This window comes from Pipistrellus kuhlii, unplaced genomic scaffold, assembly GCF_014108245.1.
Source record: "Pipistrellus kuhlii isolate mPipKuh1 unplaced genomic scaffold, mPipKuh1.p scaffold_m20_p_3, whole genome shotgun sequence".
NCBI lineage: Eukaryota > Metazoa > Chordata > Mammalia > Chiroptera > Vespertilionidae > Pipistrellus > Pipistrellus kuhlii.
Window position 1 is genome coordinate 148,513,206 of NW_023425529.1, and position 18,174 is coordinate 148,531,379.

The window sequence follows — 18,174 nt, forward strand, 5'->3', positions numbered from 1 at the left end:
AGAAGATAATACAGTAAACTTTTATAATATATTTTATTAGGATGTTGGGAGCAAGTAATCTTTTCCTATAGATCACATGTGTCAAACACAAGGCCCGCGGGCCAAATCCGTCCCGCCAGGCCTTGCAATGTGGCCCGCATCGTGCTGTCATCACTGCACTCCGCTGCGTTTCCATCACAATGACAGTTTATGACTGTTCAGTAAACCATTCGGTCCATGATTTAGGCTGGATTTTAGATTTTGGCCCCTTCTCTGATTGAGTTCGACACCCCTACTATAGATGTTTAAAGGTTATATTGATAAATAATACTTTATACTTCAATAGAAAACATTGCACTGTTGTTATTAAACAATTTTAAGAAGGCTACAAGAAGAGTAAGATTTCACAATGTACTTTCTACACTTACTGTAACAGTGGTCCTCAATCACAATGTTGTAAAGTGTACTAAGTTGTTTATTCTAGTACTTATATTAGGACAAAATAAAGGTTACGTATCCCCACAAGAACATTCTCTCTTCCCTGCAGTCAATGTTCTTACCAATGGGGGAAGGGATGAAGTGATATGTACTGTGCCCTAAATAACCCTTTCAGCACCATTTACTCCTGCTGAGACCTGTCTCATGTGTCCACCATGCAAACACCATCCTCTGTTGTGTTACATTGCATGGATTGTGCCAGAAAAATGTCTGAGACCCCTGAACCACAATGTCACTGAGAAAAGTGAGCAACTGTTTTTCTACTTACTTTCCCATTGCTGACAATTCCCATTTCTCCAGGACCCAACTTAAGTACATCTTGACAGAACAACTGGTGAGTTCGAAAAATATTCACCCCAATGGTATTATATTTTTTCTCAAAAGCATTCTTATCCATCTCCTAAAGCAAGAAAATATGAAATGAATAAGTGAACAGTAAATATAGTAAATTATTTTCTTAACAAATCTTACTTTAATATATTAGTGTAAAATTTAAATTATACTAAGTTGTGACAAAAAGTCTCCTGAAACCATTTTTAAAAAATAAATCATTCTCTGCCAAATCAAGTACAATATTTGTATATCTTTTTACAAGTAGATAGTTTGCTATTCATTCTTTGAGAATTTCAGGTGGAATACTGATTGGTAAAATGCTAAGGAAGATCAAATTAAATAAAATTTAATGTTCCAGAAAAGATATAAACCTAGTTAGTAATAGTGCATTTAACTTCTCTGTGGTGAGAGTCATAAAATATATGGATATTCACAGAAAATTAACCACAAATAAGTTCCTTACATCTTTATACTAACACACTTCTTCATATCAATATTTAATAATTTTTTATGTTCATCCAAATCACCTTGGTACTTTGTTAAAATGAAGTTTCCTCTTCAGTAGATCAGGGTGGAGCCTTAAATCCTGAACTTCTAACAAATTCAGATGATAGAATTGTTTCCCCTTTGCTGCCCAATATGGTAGCCACAGCCACAAATGGTTACTGAGCCCTGGACATGTGGCTGGTATGACTGAGGAGCTGATTTTAAAGCTCAATTTAATTTTAAGCTTAAAATATCTCCATGTAGCTAGTGACTACAGTATTGGATAGTATCTCCTTACTTCCAAAATCTCCATCTCAGTCATCCCCTCTCATCACAAGCTCCTAACCTTCCAGCTCACTCATTCTGTTACCAAATATTATTCACACTTTCAGTCCACGGACCCTACCGCTTATTTATTGTCCATTACACTTCCCACATCATAATTTCCCTCCCACCCAAGTTACACTCTGGAATCCTTTACTGTAACATCAACCTTCCATGCTCAGCTCCCTGAAATGCTTCCCTCAGTTACATTCACCTTTGAAAAACCCCAACTCTGGTTAAATACAACTCAGCTTCCTCTGCAACTGGACCCAAACAGTGTTAATAAAACTGGAAAATACATACAACCAAGGCTGATCTCACTTTCAATTTGTGGTCATTAATCTCAAGTGGGCTCTCAGAAATCTTCCCACACTAATGTATTGGATTCACGTTCTCATTCTGAGTAACAGAAACATATTTGACATTTTCTCTTCTTCCTCATACCTCTAATAGCACCCACTAATACTCTAATACTTAACTAACGACCCACTTTTCTTTTGAAAAATGAAAGTAATCAGAAGAAAAGCACTTTTCTTGTTACCACCAAATAAATCTATCCTTCTGCATCTGTACCCATATAGTCTGCCTTTCTTCTGGTTAAAATGGATGAATGATTCCTATTCTTAAACTAACACTTAACACTGTCCATTGGTTCTCAGCACCTTTTAACTTTATGTCTATATGATCCTATTCTTATTGTTGGATAGATTGTTTCCATTAGCATACAAAAGAGTGACATCTCCTAAGGTTAGAAAAATTTCCTTGACCTCAAGTCCCATTCTGGCTATGAAATACTTCTCCTTTCAGTGTGCAAGAAACTTTTTAAAATAACTGTACTTGCTATTTCTATTTCCTGATTTTCTATTTTCTCTCGAATCTAGTGTACTTTATGCTTTTCATTCCACTGAAGTTGTTCTTATCAAAGTCACCAAGGACCACCTTAATAAATAAAATGGTCAGTTAGGAAGTTGGATTTCAGAAACATCTGGCATAGGTAATCATTTCCTACTTGAAATATATTCTCCATTTGGCTTCCAGGATACCATACTCTCCTGGTCACTTTCCTAATTCATTGGCTGTTCCACCTTTTTTATAGGATCATCCTTTTCTTGTGTTCCTCCACTTTTTAGAATGTTCCAGGGCTGATATTTCAATTTCTCTGTCCTCTACCCACCCTCACTTCTAAGGTTTCTCACCTAGTTTCTTAGCTTCAAATTATATATAACGTTGATAAACCTCAAATTGACTCTCAAAAAAAAAAGGAGAATCCCTCATTGATTTCTACACTCATTTACTCAATTGTCAACATTTCTACTTGAATGTCTAACAGGCTTCTGCAACTTAACATGTAAAAAACTTAGCTCTAGATTTAGACCCTATGTGCCCAAATCTTCTCTTCAATCTAGATTTCCCATCTCAAAATAAATAAATAAATAAATAAATAAATAAATAAATAAATAAATAAAAAATATCACCATTAAATCTAGCTATTCAAGACAAAATCCTAGCCTATTATTTTTAAGTCACATACAATTGAGCAATTAATCCTATTGACCATAATATAACAATTATTTATTATCCATTTTACCATTTCCACCTCTCCTAGCTAGTTCAACATACCATTATTTCTTGCCTAGGTTATAGGCAAGAAATGCAATAGCATTCTAAATGTTCATCCCATTTCCACTCTTGTCTACCTACTATCAAATCTTCACATGGTAACCAGAGTCATCTTTTTAAAGGTTATTCACCTCTTCAAGATTCCTTAATGACTTGCCAGTATGCTCAGGAAAAATTTCAATCCCTTACTATGGCCTTTAAGTGCTTGAGATATCTGGGGTTATATTTCTGACCTCATGTGCTAGTACTCTGCACATCTCTCTCTATTTTGGTCATAATGATCTTCTGTCTATACCTCAAGTCTGACAAGACTGTCTCTGTGTCAAGCCTTTAGACTTGCTATGTTCTTGAACCTGGTACATTCTTCTCACAGACTTTCTATGGTTTGATATTTCATTTGCTGCCCAAATGTAGGCTCTGTAGAAATACATTTCCTGACCATTCCAGCTAAAATAGCATCCCTCAAACAATCTAACCTTTATGTTTCTTTATTTTTTCTAATACCACTTACTTTGCTGTCTTTCCCACTACCATGTAAGCTCACCAAGAACAGGGACTCTATTCTTGTTCACAAGTGTATCTCCATGGTCTAGTAGATAATATATAAAATCTAATTTGTTAACTGTCTCTATGCAAAGTCATATTATTTAACATTTATCTTTTCCCATTTAAAGAAATATTATCCCCAAATTATTATACTTACTAACCGATGTTTTTAAGTACCATATTACCTCCAAGCATATTTATTCTTTTGAAATATTCAATACATACTTCTTTTTTCAAAAAAGGTACTGACCTCAGTAAGGAATGTTTTAATTTTATCTCCAGAGTAAATAGCTGTAGCAGTTTCTTCCCTTGCCAGTTTCCTGAGAAAGTTTCTCAAAAAGCTGTTTTTCTGTGTAAGAAAAGCTGCCAAAATTCCTCTAGAAATAGCTGTGTTCTCTTCATTTATTTCTGATGTAGGATTATAAATAACGCCCAACCGACTATGTAAACTTTTTTTCTGAAAAACACATTTATAGGTGAAAAAAAAATCTGTGTCTTACATATCTTTTTACAGTTGAACTTTTATCTTTCCAATCAAGTTTATACTTTACCATACAACATCTTTCAATGTCAAATTCTTCTTGTTGACTACTGAAGATGACCTATCATTAAAATAGCCTAAAAACAATAATTTTAGTAATTCCAACTGCTTCAACTCTTTGCATAATGATTATTTTATAATGCAATACTTTGTTTAACCTCTTCTTGTGTATGTATGTCTATGAAATAACAAAATTACAAAACAAAAATGCAAAATAACCACCCCGGTAAAAAAATAGAGCACTGTCAAGGATACTTCTCAGGAGTAATTAAAAAGGTAAATTCCAAGATACTATTCCATGGGTGAATGTGAGGCAAAATCATAACATTTCTGAACTGTGAAAGTAGTCTCTAAATCAGTCACACATATCCAACAGTAAAGATGAAAATCTAACTGGCTTTGGGGACTTAAGCACAACCTTTTACCAGTAAGTGGCTTGTGCTCACCCAGAGATATTCCCCAGGAAACCAAGATAAAAGACAAAAATAAGGGTAAAAAACCTGAGCAAGAATATCAGAGGCATACCATGAGAGAAAAATAGACTTTACAGAATTAGTTCATTCACATTACTAAAAATAGGTAAATCAATAAACTATCCAACAAACAACAAGTAGTCCAGGGAAGGTGTGGGGGAGGGTGTAGTTACCAATATTCAAATATGCTACAGCATATTCCCAGTATCCAAATATGCTATGGTGTATTATCTAAAATGTTTTGTTTTCAATAAAAAAATTATGAGACATGCAATGTAACGAGAGTATGATTCATACAAAGGTGAAAAAAAACTACATAGCATTAGAAACTGTCTTTGAGGGGCCTTAGATGTTGGACTTAACAGATGTAATATATTCAAAGAACTAAAGAAAACTATGTCTAAAGAATTAAAGAAATATTTCACAGATAATAATAATGAAGATACAGAAATTATATAACAGAACCAAAAGAAAATTCTGGAGTTATAAATTCAGTAACTAAAATGAAAAATGCTCTAGAAGGGTCCAATAGATATGAGATGGCAAAAAAATAAGTGAATCAATAGAGATTATACAATCTGAAAAACAAACTATTGCAATAAAAAGAATGAACAGATCCTCAGAGAAATGTGGAACATCATTAAACATGCCAACATATGCATAATGGAAGGGCCACATACATGTAACTACTGGGGGAAGGGCAGTCTGTGAGCCTCTCAAAGAACATGCTCCCAGAAATTCTTGAGAAGGAAGAGAAAACAGAAGTTGACTGTTGTTCCATAGGTCCCGAACAACCGGTTTTGAAATGTACTTCTCTGCAGGCAACTGAGGAAAGCCAGAATGTGTTCTGAGATTATCTAATATGATGTGAAAATCTCCTAGCAGATGTTGTGTTTCATTTTAAATGTATTAATTATTCTTAATGTGGTAGCAGTGCACCAAGTTGGCCCCCAATGATCCCCAACTTCTGGTACTCCTACTTACAGTTTCTTCTCATACTGAATAGAAATGATCTGCATAACAAACAGAATAGTGTGGAAATATAGTGTATGACTTTGGAGACTAGATCATAAAAGACATTGTGACTTGTGGTTTCCATCTATAACTCTTTGTCACTCATTCTGGGGAAAGCCAGCTGTCATTTTGTGAGGACACTTAAGCAACACTAAAAAGTGGTCTACGTGGCAATAGAAGAAGCATTCTGTTCATGGCCAGTGAGAAACTTGAGGTCTCCTGCTAACAGCCATGCAAGTGAGCCATCTTAGAAGCTGATCCTCTAGCTCCAGGAAAGCCTTCAGGTGGCAGCAGCCAAAATCATGACTGCAACCTTATGAGAAACCCCAAGCCACAACCACTCAGCTAAGTCACTCTTGAATTCTTAAACCTCAGAAACTATGAGAAAATAAAGGTTTACTGCTTTAAACCACTGAGTTATAGGGTAATTTGTTATACATCAGTAAACTTACATTTAGTTAATACAAAGCAATTTCATAAAATATTTTGGTTTATGTTTCTTGGGTGCTTTTATCTAGGTAAACTTGCTCACCATGTGCTTTAATGCATTCAAAAGCAGTTTTCTCCCAGATGGTTTGTCAAAATCAGCAATAATCCAGAGAGTAATGGAAGAAATCACATCTTCATCTGAAAGTTTCAAATGGTTTAGCTAAACTATTTTTAAAATAAAACTAAAAGCAGAGAGCATATTCAGTTAAAATTAAAAAACATTAAAATTAGTCTTTTGGAAAATAAACAAATGTTAAAAATTGTACACACATAGTGACATAAAATGCTAGAAATATAATTCATTTATAAGCTCTCTAGAAACTCAGGTACCCAGAAGAAAGCAGTGTCCCTAAAGGACACGTCTGTGGGATACTTCTATGAGTAGAGAAAGTTGTATTATGCTTATCATGGTTCCATTGTTAGAAAGCAAAACTGCGTTCTAGCTATATTTGTAAAAAAAAAATTAAGAAACTGATATGTATAACCTCATATATAAAAAAACACACACCCAGATACAATAAGGTTTATTAGTATATACTAAAAATAGCAATATCTTATTAGCTTTTGATTCATTAATTCAAAATGTCTGACTTTTATTAACTTGGTCTAATTCACATCTTGTGACATCAATATCAGTATGATTCTTTTTCTGAAAAATTTGAAAATTTAGATGGCACAGAAAGAAACAATTTTTAATTCTTACGTCACAGTTAAATGAATTTATTTCATCCAGCTTCAGGATATAACATTTGAAGTAACACTTATCTGGTCATTAAAATCTATAGAAAAATTATTCTTTTAGATCACATGACTCACTTAAAACAGTTTTAAAAAATTTATTGTTCTGTAGATCAGCAAATAGCACATTCTTTTAAAAGAATAAAGGTAAAGAATTCTGGTGCCCTCTCAATGTTAGCCCTTTTACCAACAGTAGTAAATGAAGTAATGTTTCAAATGTGCTACGTAAATTATAATTTTTTATTTCTTTACACATTTACATAATTGCAAATAAGAGGAACTTATGATGCTTCTATTAATAAAGTATTCCTTTAAGCTACAGGAAATTTAAAGGCTAACTTACTCTGTTGCCCAGAAATACACCCCAGAACCTGACAAATATTTATCCCTTTATTTCCTATTTCCGACTCCTTTTCTTTCCCATCATTTTTTTAAAAATATTTTTTTATTTTATTGATTTTTCAGAGAGGAAGAGAGAGGGATAGAGAGTTAGAAACATCAATGAGAGAGAATCATTGATCAGCAGCCTCTTGCACACCCCCTACTGGGGACGTGCCTGCAACCAAAGTACATGCCCTTGACCAGAATTGAACCCGGGACCTTTCAGTCTGCAGGCCGATGCTCTATCCACTGAGCCAAACCGGTCCCGGCTCCCATCATTTTTTAAAAAATATATATTTTATTGATTTTGTACAGAGAGGAAGGGAGAGAGATAGAGAGTTAGAAACATCGATGAGAGAGAGTTATCGATCAGCCGCCTCTTGCACACCCCCTACTGGGGATATGCCCGCAACCAAGGAACATGCCCTTGACTGGACTCGAACCCGGGACCCTTCAGTCCCCAAGCCGATGCTCTATCCATTGAGCCAAACCGGTTTTGGCTCTTTCCCATCATTTTTACACATTAGCCTGCCATAAAGTGGAACTTTTATTTTACATTTTATTATTTGTTGGATTGTGTGTAGACAGATCATTTTGTGAACATAAAGTCATGAATCAATTAGAAAGTAATTTGGGGGCCATCTGGTCCCAAGTTGGATTCACTCTTTTCCACTCTCAAAACTGGTTGTGTAGCCTCTGCTTAAATCTCTCTCTGATAAAATTTACCCCTTACAACATAGTTTATTCCAAATTTAGATCACTGTAATTGTTAGAAAGTTACTGCTTTAATACTGAGATACAAATAAGCCTTCTTTTATGTATTGGCTCTCATTTTTTTCCCTACAGCTAAGCAGGTCAAATAAAATAAAGCAAAACAAAAACCAATCAAACTTTAATTATTTCATCTATCTTATAATTACCTACCTTATCTTATCTATCCGATAAGATTAAAAAATGTAGGGCCCCATTGCAGACTTCCTTATCTAGGCTAAATTCTTATTTTCAAATATGTTTCTGTCTTGGTTTCCCTTCCTTTGCTTTGACCGCCAAACCTAAGCAAAACATCCACCTATTTTTTTATTTTAATTGATTTTTTTTTTTTAGAGAGAGGAAGGGGGAGACAGAGAAACACCTATGTGAGAAATATTTATCAGCTGTGTCCTGTATGCCGCCTACTGGGGATTGAGGCTGAAACATGGGCATGTGCCCTGACAAGGAATGGAACTGGCAACATTTTGGTGCATAGGGTGAGGATCAACCAACCGAGTCACTCCAGTGGGGATACACATGTTATAGCTTTTAAAAAAAGGCAAAAAAAACTAAAATGAACTCCTTCTGCATTTATAGGATAGAAGGCATTATTTTCTCAGCACAATCCTTATATCCTAACAAATTACAAACTCTCAAATTGAAAACCAGGCCTCTAGTCAAATATCAATATATAAATATGTATTATGGTCCTAGCTGGTTTGGCTCCATCCCACAGACTGAAGGATCTTGGGTTTGATTTGAGTCAAGGGCATATACCTCAGTTGTAGGCTCACTCCCCTACCTTGGTCAGGGCACCTGTGGAAGGCAACCAATTGCTATGTCTCACTCGCATCCATGTTTCTCTCTCACTGTCTCACCCCCTTCTTCTTCCCTTCCACTCTGAGAATCAATGAGAAAAATATTGTTAGGTAATGATTTAAAAAAAGAAAAGTATAATGCAAACACCTTACTAAAATTACAACATTTTGCTACTTTAAGAATAAATTCAGGAAAATAAAATATGCTTATTACCTTCATGGGTTAAATAATACATGTTCTCTGCAATTACAGCACTCTTATCTTGTGAGTCCAAGAAAAAGAAAGTAGAGAAATCTTCAACATCTGTAGTTACTGAAAAATTTCATATTAAACAATAAATAATGAATTAATAAAACATTCACAATTCAACAAGTATTTGTAGAAAACAGAATTATTTTACCTGATGTAGATATTAAATTAAGGTACTGCCCTTCGTTGTACAAAATCGAAGGATTTATACGGGGTACAACATTATTTTTATCCATAAAGAAATCAATTGCATTTGTTTGATCATTTAATGTGCCCTAAAATAACAAAAATATTATTTAGGTAATAGAAGCAATTTATATGCATATGTTTAAAGTTATGCAGAGATTATATTTAAAGATACTCAGTATAAAATAAGTCAATAAATAATACGTGATTTAGGATTCTCATAATAAATTTTCATGTAAAACTTTGAATTTTCTTTCCAATTAAGCAATTTTTAGATGTAATTATGCACAGATAAAGTTAATTATTACTTTAAAAATCATTGCTAAATGATCAGGATGAAAATTTTTACAAAATTAACTTTTGCTATTAAAATATTTCTTAATACAAAAAGTCATTTATAAAAATCATTCACATATATTTTCTTATAAATGTTTACCTACCATAAAAACTTCCCTTTGTAAATATATGGTTGTATCCATCATTTTTTGAAGAAGAGCTCTTTCTAGTTTTTGAATATTTAACTTCTCATGGTTAAAGGATTCGCCATTATAAAGAGCTTGAGGCAAAGGACCCAGGCCAGTCATCTTATAAAAGCTTGCTCCTGCCTATTAAGTTAAAAAATATCAGAGTTAAACAGAATATGGTTTTCTAAAAAAGAAATACATAAGAAAAAGAAGGAACACTGGCACATTTTTATATGCCAGAGTGGGGAAAATGTTAATTTTGATAATATTACTCAACCTTTTAAAAGACTGTTTAAAAGAAAATCTACAAAGAGCAAGAGTCAGGGAACTTATTATGCATGGAAAAATATAGTAATACATATTTTAGGCTTTGTGAGCTATCAGGTTTGTCTGTGTCACATCTACTCAACTTTGCTGTTATAGTACAGAAGCAGCGAGAACAAACAAATATGGCCATGTCCCCCAAAACTATGAAAACAGGCAATGGGAGGGCTAGATTTGGCCTATGGGCTATAGCTTGCTGACCCTTGATATGAACAACAATATTCACTTTTTAAGAAATATCATTCACCAGGACCAGAGAGTCATTTGTCCCTATATGTACTTGTTTAATAAGCATTTATTCAATTCATGCCACCAGCATTAGGCTAGACCCTGTGAATACAGAACTGAAAGTTTTCCCTCAAGTGGTTCATATATTTACAAACAAAATGCAGGCATGTACAAGGCTCTTTGGGAGACCAGAAATGAAGCATCTAACCAAGTCTGTGATGGATAGGAAGGTATCAGAGAAGGACTCTGCTAGGGGGTAACACCAAAAAAATCAAAGGATGAGCAAAATTTGCTAGGGAGATGAAGTGGAAAAAGGCATTCCAAGTGAAAAGAGATAGCCAAGCAAGTGGGGGGAGGGAGAGAGAATAAGGCATATTTAGGCAATTGCAAGTAATTTGCTTTGTTTACAGTGGGGAGAGCTGTCCAATATGGGTCAGAGGAGACAGGCAGAGACCAGATCATGAAGCTTCAACATCGGGATTTTGAAGTGATAAAGCAGCCCTGCACACTTCATTCATTTGCTATTCTGTACTATGCATTATTATAATTATTATAGCCAACACTCTCACAACTACTTGATGAAGCTAAGTATTCTGATTACATCCATTTTAAAGTTGATGAAAACAGATATAAAAACATGAAGTCATTTCCAATGTCACATAGCTATTACATTTTGGAAACAGAATTTGTATTTAGATCTAACCAAGAGTCTGAACTGAACTCAACCACTGGACTATATTTCCTCTGCATTTATTGAGCATTTACTATATGTTAGGCTATGAATTCATATAAATAATATTCAAACTCCTTCCTAAGAAAACATACTTTAACAGAGGGAGAGATGGATACATTAAAAACAGGTGTAATATACAGAGGTGCAAAGTATGTATAATCAATTCTATCTAGGAAGAGGATTCATGACAATATGATCAGATGTTCTTATTTTAAAAAGAACACAATATCAACAGTGGAAGAAGGTGGGGGAGCATGCACTGGGAATGATGGGTCGGGGGCTACTACAGTAGCATGGGAAAGAAAAAGCAAAGGCCGGAACAACAACAAAAAAGTAACGGGCCAGGTGAGAATGAGGCAGTTTCTAAAATATTTAGTGGGCTGAACTGGATCTACTGTTTCAGAGAGTATGAGAGGAAATAAGTAGTTTAGGATGACATAGGTGTCTTGGGAGAATGATGATACTACCCTCTAGATAGGGCAAAAAAGGAAAAAGGTTAGGGGTAACAAAGAAGATCATGGGCTTGGTTATAGGTTATTGTGATTTAAGATGTTCATGGGCAATCAATCCACTAGGCAGTTGCATACCTGGGTATGGACCTCAAGAAAGATGTCCCTGCTAGAAATACAGGCTCTCTTCTGATTTATTCTATCATTTCCAATTAGGCAAGCTGTTCATTACAAAAGTTTTAACTACCAAAAATAAGCCAATAACACTAAATTTTATACTTTAACCCACACCTCTTTCCTGAGCTATAGACACGTATATCTAAACATTTATTTCATATTTACTCTGGAAATCTCACAGGCACCTTAACTTCAATATGTGAAAAACAGTATTTTTGACCTTATTTCCCATCTGGTTTTCCCTCCACTCCTTTCCACCTTGGCAATGGCATCACAACCTTCCATAGTTAGTTGATCAATTGAACCCTGAGAGTAGACCTTGACAATCTCTCATCTCTCCTTTACCTACTCTATCCAGCAGCAGGTCTGGGGTTGTACTTCCTAACTCAATTGTTTCCATTTTTCTCTGCCTCTACTTCCAAAAGTCTCAAGTTCATCTCTCATTTTGAACTCCTAACTACATGTTTCCTAATCTGTCTCACCACATATAATTTTACTCCCTGATGATTCATTCTCAACAATGGAGAATGTTTTGTTGTTGTTGTTTTTAAAAAGCATTATCTCTGTCACTTTCCAAGATCTTGTATTAAATACTGTTCACAAGGCCCGGTGCAATCAGTCCCAGGGCCTACTTCTCCAGCCTTGTCTTAGGAAATTTCCTCCTGCACCTACCTAACCCAAACTTGCTATCTGTACAGCAGCAACGCCAATTTCTCTTAGTTTCTTTACAACTCAGGACCTCCTAACATTTCCCCCTGAATGTTCATCTACTACTACTATCACCTCCTGTTTTCTTTCATCCAACTCTTCGTTTTACTTCAGGACTCATCTTAAATGCCACTTCTTTAGAGAAGGATTCCTATTCCCATTCCAGAGCCCTCCTCTTTCATTCTGCTGTGTACCTATGGGCCTCTTCCAATGAAGACTCATGTCCATCAATTCAGGAATTTCTTTATGCTATTTGTGATGCTTTCTGTCCCTTTGTTTTATTTGTTCTTTCTGACTCTTCTAAATTGAGTCTCTAATTGTTTACCTTTCATTCTTATTTTTCACTTTTTTTGTCTCAGTACTATTACATTTTTATTTTATTTTGAATTTTCAAGAGATCTTTGGACTCTATTCTTTAACCTCCTGTGCCTTGAACATTATATGTACTCAATAAATATTTGTCAAAAATACAGATGAAGTTTGGATTGGATAGAGAGAGAAAATTACATGAATATGAGTTTATGGAATAAAGGCCTAAACTCATTTATTTGCTTTGTGATGTAGGAGTCAGAATGATTTCCTAGGCATGGAGAATAAAGTGGAAGAAGGTTTGATGGGACTGATAAATATTTACAGTAATTTGGGGATAGTGTTCACAAAACCAGAGGTCCTATGAAGGGGAGCATCAAAGGCACAAGTTCAGTTTAAGAGAAAGAGGCAGGAACAACTACAGAAGGGCATTCTTGGGGCTGATGTGTGCAAGGGAAGATGCTGTGTTATATTTGTTATTATTAATTGCTATGTTTGCAAGGAGAATTCTGAATTAGTTATTTGATTAATCTATGAAAGTAAAAATGTGGAGTAATTCTTAAAGAAAAAAAAAGTCAAGAAATGAAAAGACATAGTATTTGACTTACTAACAAGGAACATTTAAAAAGTCACACACACTCTAAATATTCACTTAATCAAAATGTGTTATCAACAGATCTCTTCACTAGCTGGTATGTACTGCACAGTCCTATGAATTCTTAATGGACTGAAACGCTTCTGTACTAATGGCACAGTGGTTTCCCCCATGAGAACCATCTGACCTCTTTCCCAGACCCACCCTGTCAACATGTTTCAGCCACTACAGGTAACTGGCTCCCACATCAGCCCTGGTTGATTCTTTCTGATTGGTTTCATTTGATTTTGAAGCTACAAGTTTTTAGATATTTTAAGTAATACCACTGGACTAAGGAGAGATTAAGTAAAGGCAGGAGGTAGAAAAGATCTCAATCCTCAATTATGGTAAGAAAAACTCAACAAATAATATCTAAAACTTAAGCTATGCTACAAAGCTTGAGGAATACAAAAGAATAAGGAGACAAGATCCCTTTTCTTGAAGTACCTACAGTCTAGCTAGAAGTTAAATTTATATCCACAAAGGACATGTTAATATTGATTTGTGCATACCAATATGTAAGGATAACATTGTGTTACTCAGGTATTTTTATGGCAACACATAAAAGAAGTATATTTTGACTATGTAATATTATCTCAGCTTAAGTGCATTAATATAACAGCATATACTGCCTAGAATAAGCAAATAAATAAGTACATTTTCTTCTATATGCAAGTTAGGTTATAAACAATATTTTAAACTTTAATAAATATATTAAATAAAATTAAGTACCTTAAATATTTCCTATCTAGATATTCATATAAATGCATTTTATTTCAATACACTTAATATTCTCAGGAATGCAAGCATTAACAAAAGGCTTTAAATGCTATAATTAATTTGAATCAGAAGAGATTCCTTAAAAAACACTTATAAAATACAAAATCCCATTGAAAAATGTTGAGAGCCATATGAGCATTAGAAATACAACCCCAGCCGAAACTGGTTTGGCTCAATGGATAGAGCGTCGGCTTGGGGACTGAAGGGTCCCGAGTTTGATTCCGGTCAAGGGCACGTACCTTGGTTGCGGGCATATCCCCAGTAGGGGGTGTGCAAGAGGCAGCTGATCGATGACTCTCTCTCATCGATGTTTTTCTAACTCTGTATCTCTCTCCTTTCCTCTCTGTACAAAATCAATAAAATATATTAAAAAAAAAGAAATACAACCCCAATGATGCTTTTCTGAAGTCTGATTCTTATCCTAATGTTTATCTAAAAAGCCACCTTTATTTATTCCTAAGAAAGCACAAATTCTATCCTTTAAAATTCTATGCTTAAGTTTTCTCCCCTGTAAATCCTGAGAACTATCTTTTTTGGGGGTACTTTTTTCGAAAAGTCAATTGTGGAAATGTAAATACTGTACACAACATGTGTCTTTCAAAGGTCTAAAATTTCCCTTCTTTTAAAGGAACTAAAATCCAAATCGTGAGTTATTTATATTAAGATAATTTATTCATAAGATTATAAAAAAAGGGTCTTGGATCATATTTTTGAAAACTTAAAAACCAAATTACCTTTCTTTTATTATCATATCTAGAATCCATTCCCAAAATATCCGAAATATTAGCATGAGGAAATTTATCTTGGAGAACACTCTTCACATTATCCACCGTGAGTATATTTCGATTCTTCACTTTTTGGTACATCTGTGTATAAAAATATTATAATTAATTTTCATCTTACAACAGTTATTTTATTTCCCTTAGCATGCAAATACATTTCTATATTAAATATATTTAAGTTCTAAATATACTATATACATATGAATACACACCTATGCAAACAACTAAATTAATCATTCTAACCATACAATATATCATCTTGAAAGATAAACGGTTTTGTGGAATTCTATAGCTTTCACAAATAACATAACAAATTTATTATATTCCTTCTTGACCACTGATTAATAAAATAGTTACTTTATTTAAAAAGATAAGTATAAAATATTTTAAATGACTAATTTCAGAATGCTTTTTTTTCATTTCTAATTGCTCTTCAGTAAATACTATGATTAGATTTTCTCTGCACTGCCATTCTTCCCCATCTCAAACATTTAAATGCACTTGTGTAATGTAAGCTATTACTCCTTATTATTTTTTTGTTTCATTTCTCCCTTCATTATAGATCCTCTACTATGACCAGACACTGCTCTAGGCATGAGGCAAAGGACAGTTTTGCATCGAGAGAGATGTTATCTTTGACTTAGCCAAGACATACTATTCAATAGTAAATATGAACAGTGAGCTAACAAGACATTCTGGGGAATACACAATATTATATACAAGATGATGTACAATATTACAGAATTGCACTGGAAACCTATATAATTTTATTAACCAATGTTACCCCAATAAATTCAATAATTTTTTTTCAAAAAGATATTTTGGGGAAAGAAACTTCCAAGCAGAAGGAACTAGCAAGTACAAATACCATTAGGTAGCATTTTGATAGATCAGTTAAGAACATTCTTTTTAGTCCCAACTCAAGTAAATACTGCCAGAGATAATCTCACATTATGGCTGACAGAATCCCCATGATATTCCTCAAAATGAAGAGTTAGAATTCTTATTTGTTTTCCCTTTATCACTGTAAACTTTGTAACCTTTTCCTTTAGGAAGCACAGGTCTGTAATTAGATCAGTTTAGTTGTCTGCGTTTCTCAATTTACGGGTATTTTCTCCTCATTTCTCCCCATAGTATTAGAACATACTATGATTCTAATAACTAACAAAACAAAACAAAACAAAACAAAACAAAACAAAAGGTGAAAAATTCAGGCTTTAGAGTAAAACATAAATAAGAATTAAAAAATAAGATTTTTGAATGAAGCAAAAATTACATATGAAAAGTCTTTGAGACTAATCATTTTACTAATGAATTATGTTAAAATATTAGATATTCCGAAATATCTAAGGTAGCCAGAATATCTTGCATAAGATACTTAGATACATAACAAGTCAATCTTTTTATATATATTTTTTAAAATTCAAACCTGTCATATAACTTGGTAAGCAAAATAAAAGTATATATATTATGAGGCATCTCTATAATAAAGAGCCAGTGTGTAACGACAAATCACAAGCAAAGTCAGCACTGCGTTGCCATGGTGATCCAGTGCTGACTACTGAGGCTGCAGTGACTCAGGCCCAGAAAGAGACCTAAAGAGAGAAGCTGGGACTGATCTGGAGCAACTGAGTCAGCTTTTGACTAGCACTTGCCTCTCTCCCTCACAGCCTGACCAGCAGTCCTGTGTCCATTTCTCTCCAGACCTCCACTAGGGCTGCTGATCAGCTCCGCCTTTCTGATCAGGCCCTGTTAATAGGCCCAAAGATGCTGACTGGCATAGAAATTGACTAATCAGAACCAAATCTGGGTCAACTGTGGAGAGCCAATGGTTGCCTAGGAGGCAGAGCTTTTGATGCTGATTGGCATAGAAACTGACCAATTAGAACCAAATCTGGGTCAACTGTGAGGAGCCAATAGCTGCCTAGAAGGCAGAGCTTTTGACACTGACTGGCATAGAAACTGACCAATTAGAATGAAATTGGCCAGCAGAGGAGAGCAGTTGGGGGTGAGATCAGGCCAGCAGGGGAGGGCACTTGGGGGCAACCAGACTGGCAGTGGAGGGGAGTTGGGGGTGAGTTCAGGCTGGCAGGAGAGGGCAGTTGGGGGCAAGATCAGATCAGACAGTTAGGGGTGATCAGGCCAGCAGGTGAGCGGTTAGGAGCCAGTGATCCCAGATTGCGAGAGGGATGTCCAACTGCCAAATTTTGTGCACCAGGCTACTAATAAATAATAAAATGGACAATCCCCATGAATAGACCACATAACCCAGGAAATGGAATATCATCAGTGCTGGTAAAGTACCGTATTTTTCGGACCATAAGACGCTCCGGACCATAAGACGCATCAGTTTTTAGAGAAGGGAAATGAAGAAAAAAAGATTCTGAAACAAATAGTGTCCTAAAATATTTTATGTGCATTAAAACCCAACATCACAGTCATAAACACATGTAATCAACCCTGTAAAGTAAACAGCAGCATTTAAAACCATTTTAGAGCTGGGCAAGCACACAGAGACCACACAGAGCCGGGCAAGTAAAAAACCTTTTTTTTAAAAGTATATGTGTAGGCTATATTTGGACCATAAGACGCAGGGACTTTTCCCCCCCACTTCTGGGGGGAAAAAAAGTGCGTCTTATGGTCCGAAAAATACGGTACATCCCTCCTCCCAATCCCATCTTGCTCCCTAGATGCAAGCATCTTCTAATTTGTATTCACCATTCTCTTGCCTTTTAATTGCTAGATTTTTACCTGAATGTATTCCCATGCACTATAATTTTACTTTTGAACTTCAAAGTGTATGGCAATATGTTAGCCTTCTATAATGTCATTATGCCTCTAACAAATATGCTGTTGCATATCATATTCCATTATCTGAACAGACAAAATTTTACTCATCTCTTTTACTACTGACACATCTCTATACTCTCGCACTCAGAGAGACATATATATGTATGCAAAAATGTGTGTGCATATATATATATATATATATATATATATATATATATATAATTTCCCCTTATTTGTTGCTATAGCAGATGATTCTGCTAAGAATACTTTCTTATGACACAGATATATATAATTCCCCCCCCCCCCCCACTATTGACCTTCCCCCAGCCTCCCTATCTCCTGTCACATGCCCTCATCCTAATAGATGGTT

At 34.8% G+C, this 18,174-nt stretch overlaps 1 protein-coding gene across 1 annotated transcript in view; it reads right to left on the reverse strand.

The window, feature by feature from the left end:
- The window catches only part of UGGT2 (UDP-glucose glycoprotein glucosyltransferase 2), a 145,272-nt gene that overhangs the window by 58,680 nt on the left and 68,418 nt on the right, over positions 1-18,174 (reverse strand). The window contains exons 16-22 of the mRNA XM_036458874.2: positions 14,967-15,098; positions 9,867-10,031; positions 9,392-9,515; positions 9,205-9,303; positions 6,347-6,441; positions 4,037-4,243; positions 746-877 (exon numbers count right to left, since the gene is read on the reverse strand). Coding sequence (XP_036314767.1) covers positions 746-877; positions 4,037-4,243; positions 6,347-6,441; positions 9,205-9,303; positions 9,392-9,515; positions 9,867-10,031; positions 14,967-15,098 — 954 coding nt within the window. The remainder of the gene's footprint in view (positions 1-745; positions 878-4,036; positions 4,244-6,346; positions 6,442-9,204; positions 9,304-9,391; positions 9,516-9,866; positions 10,032-14,966; positions 15,099-18,174) is intronic.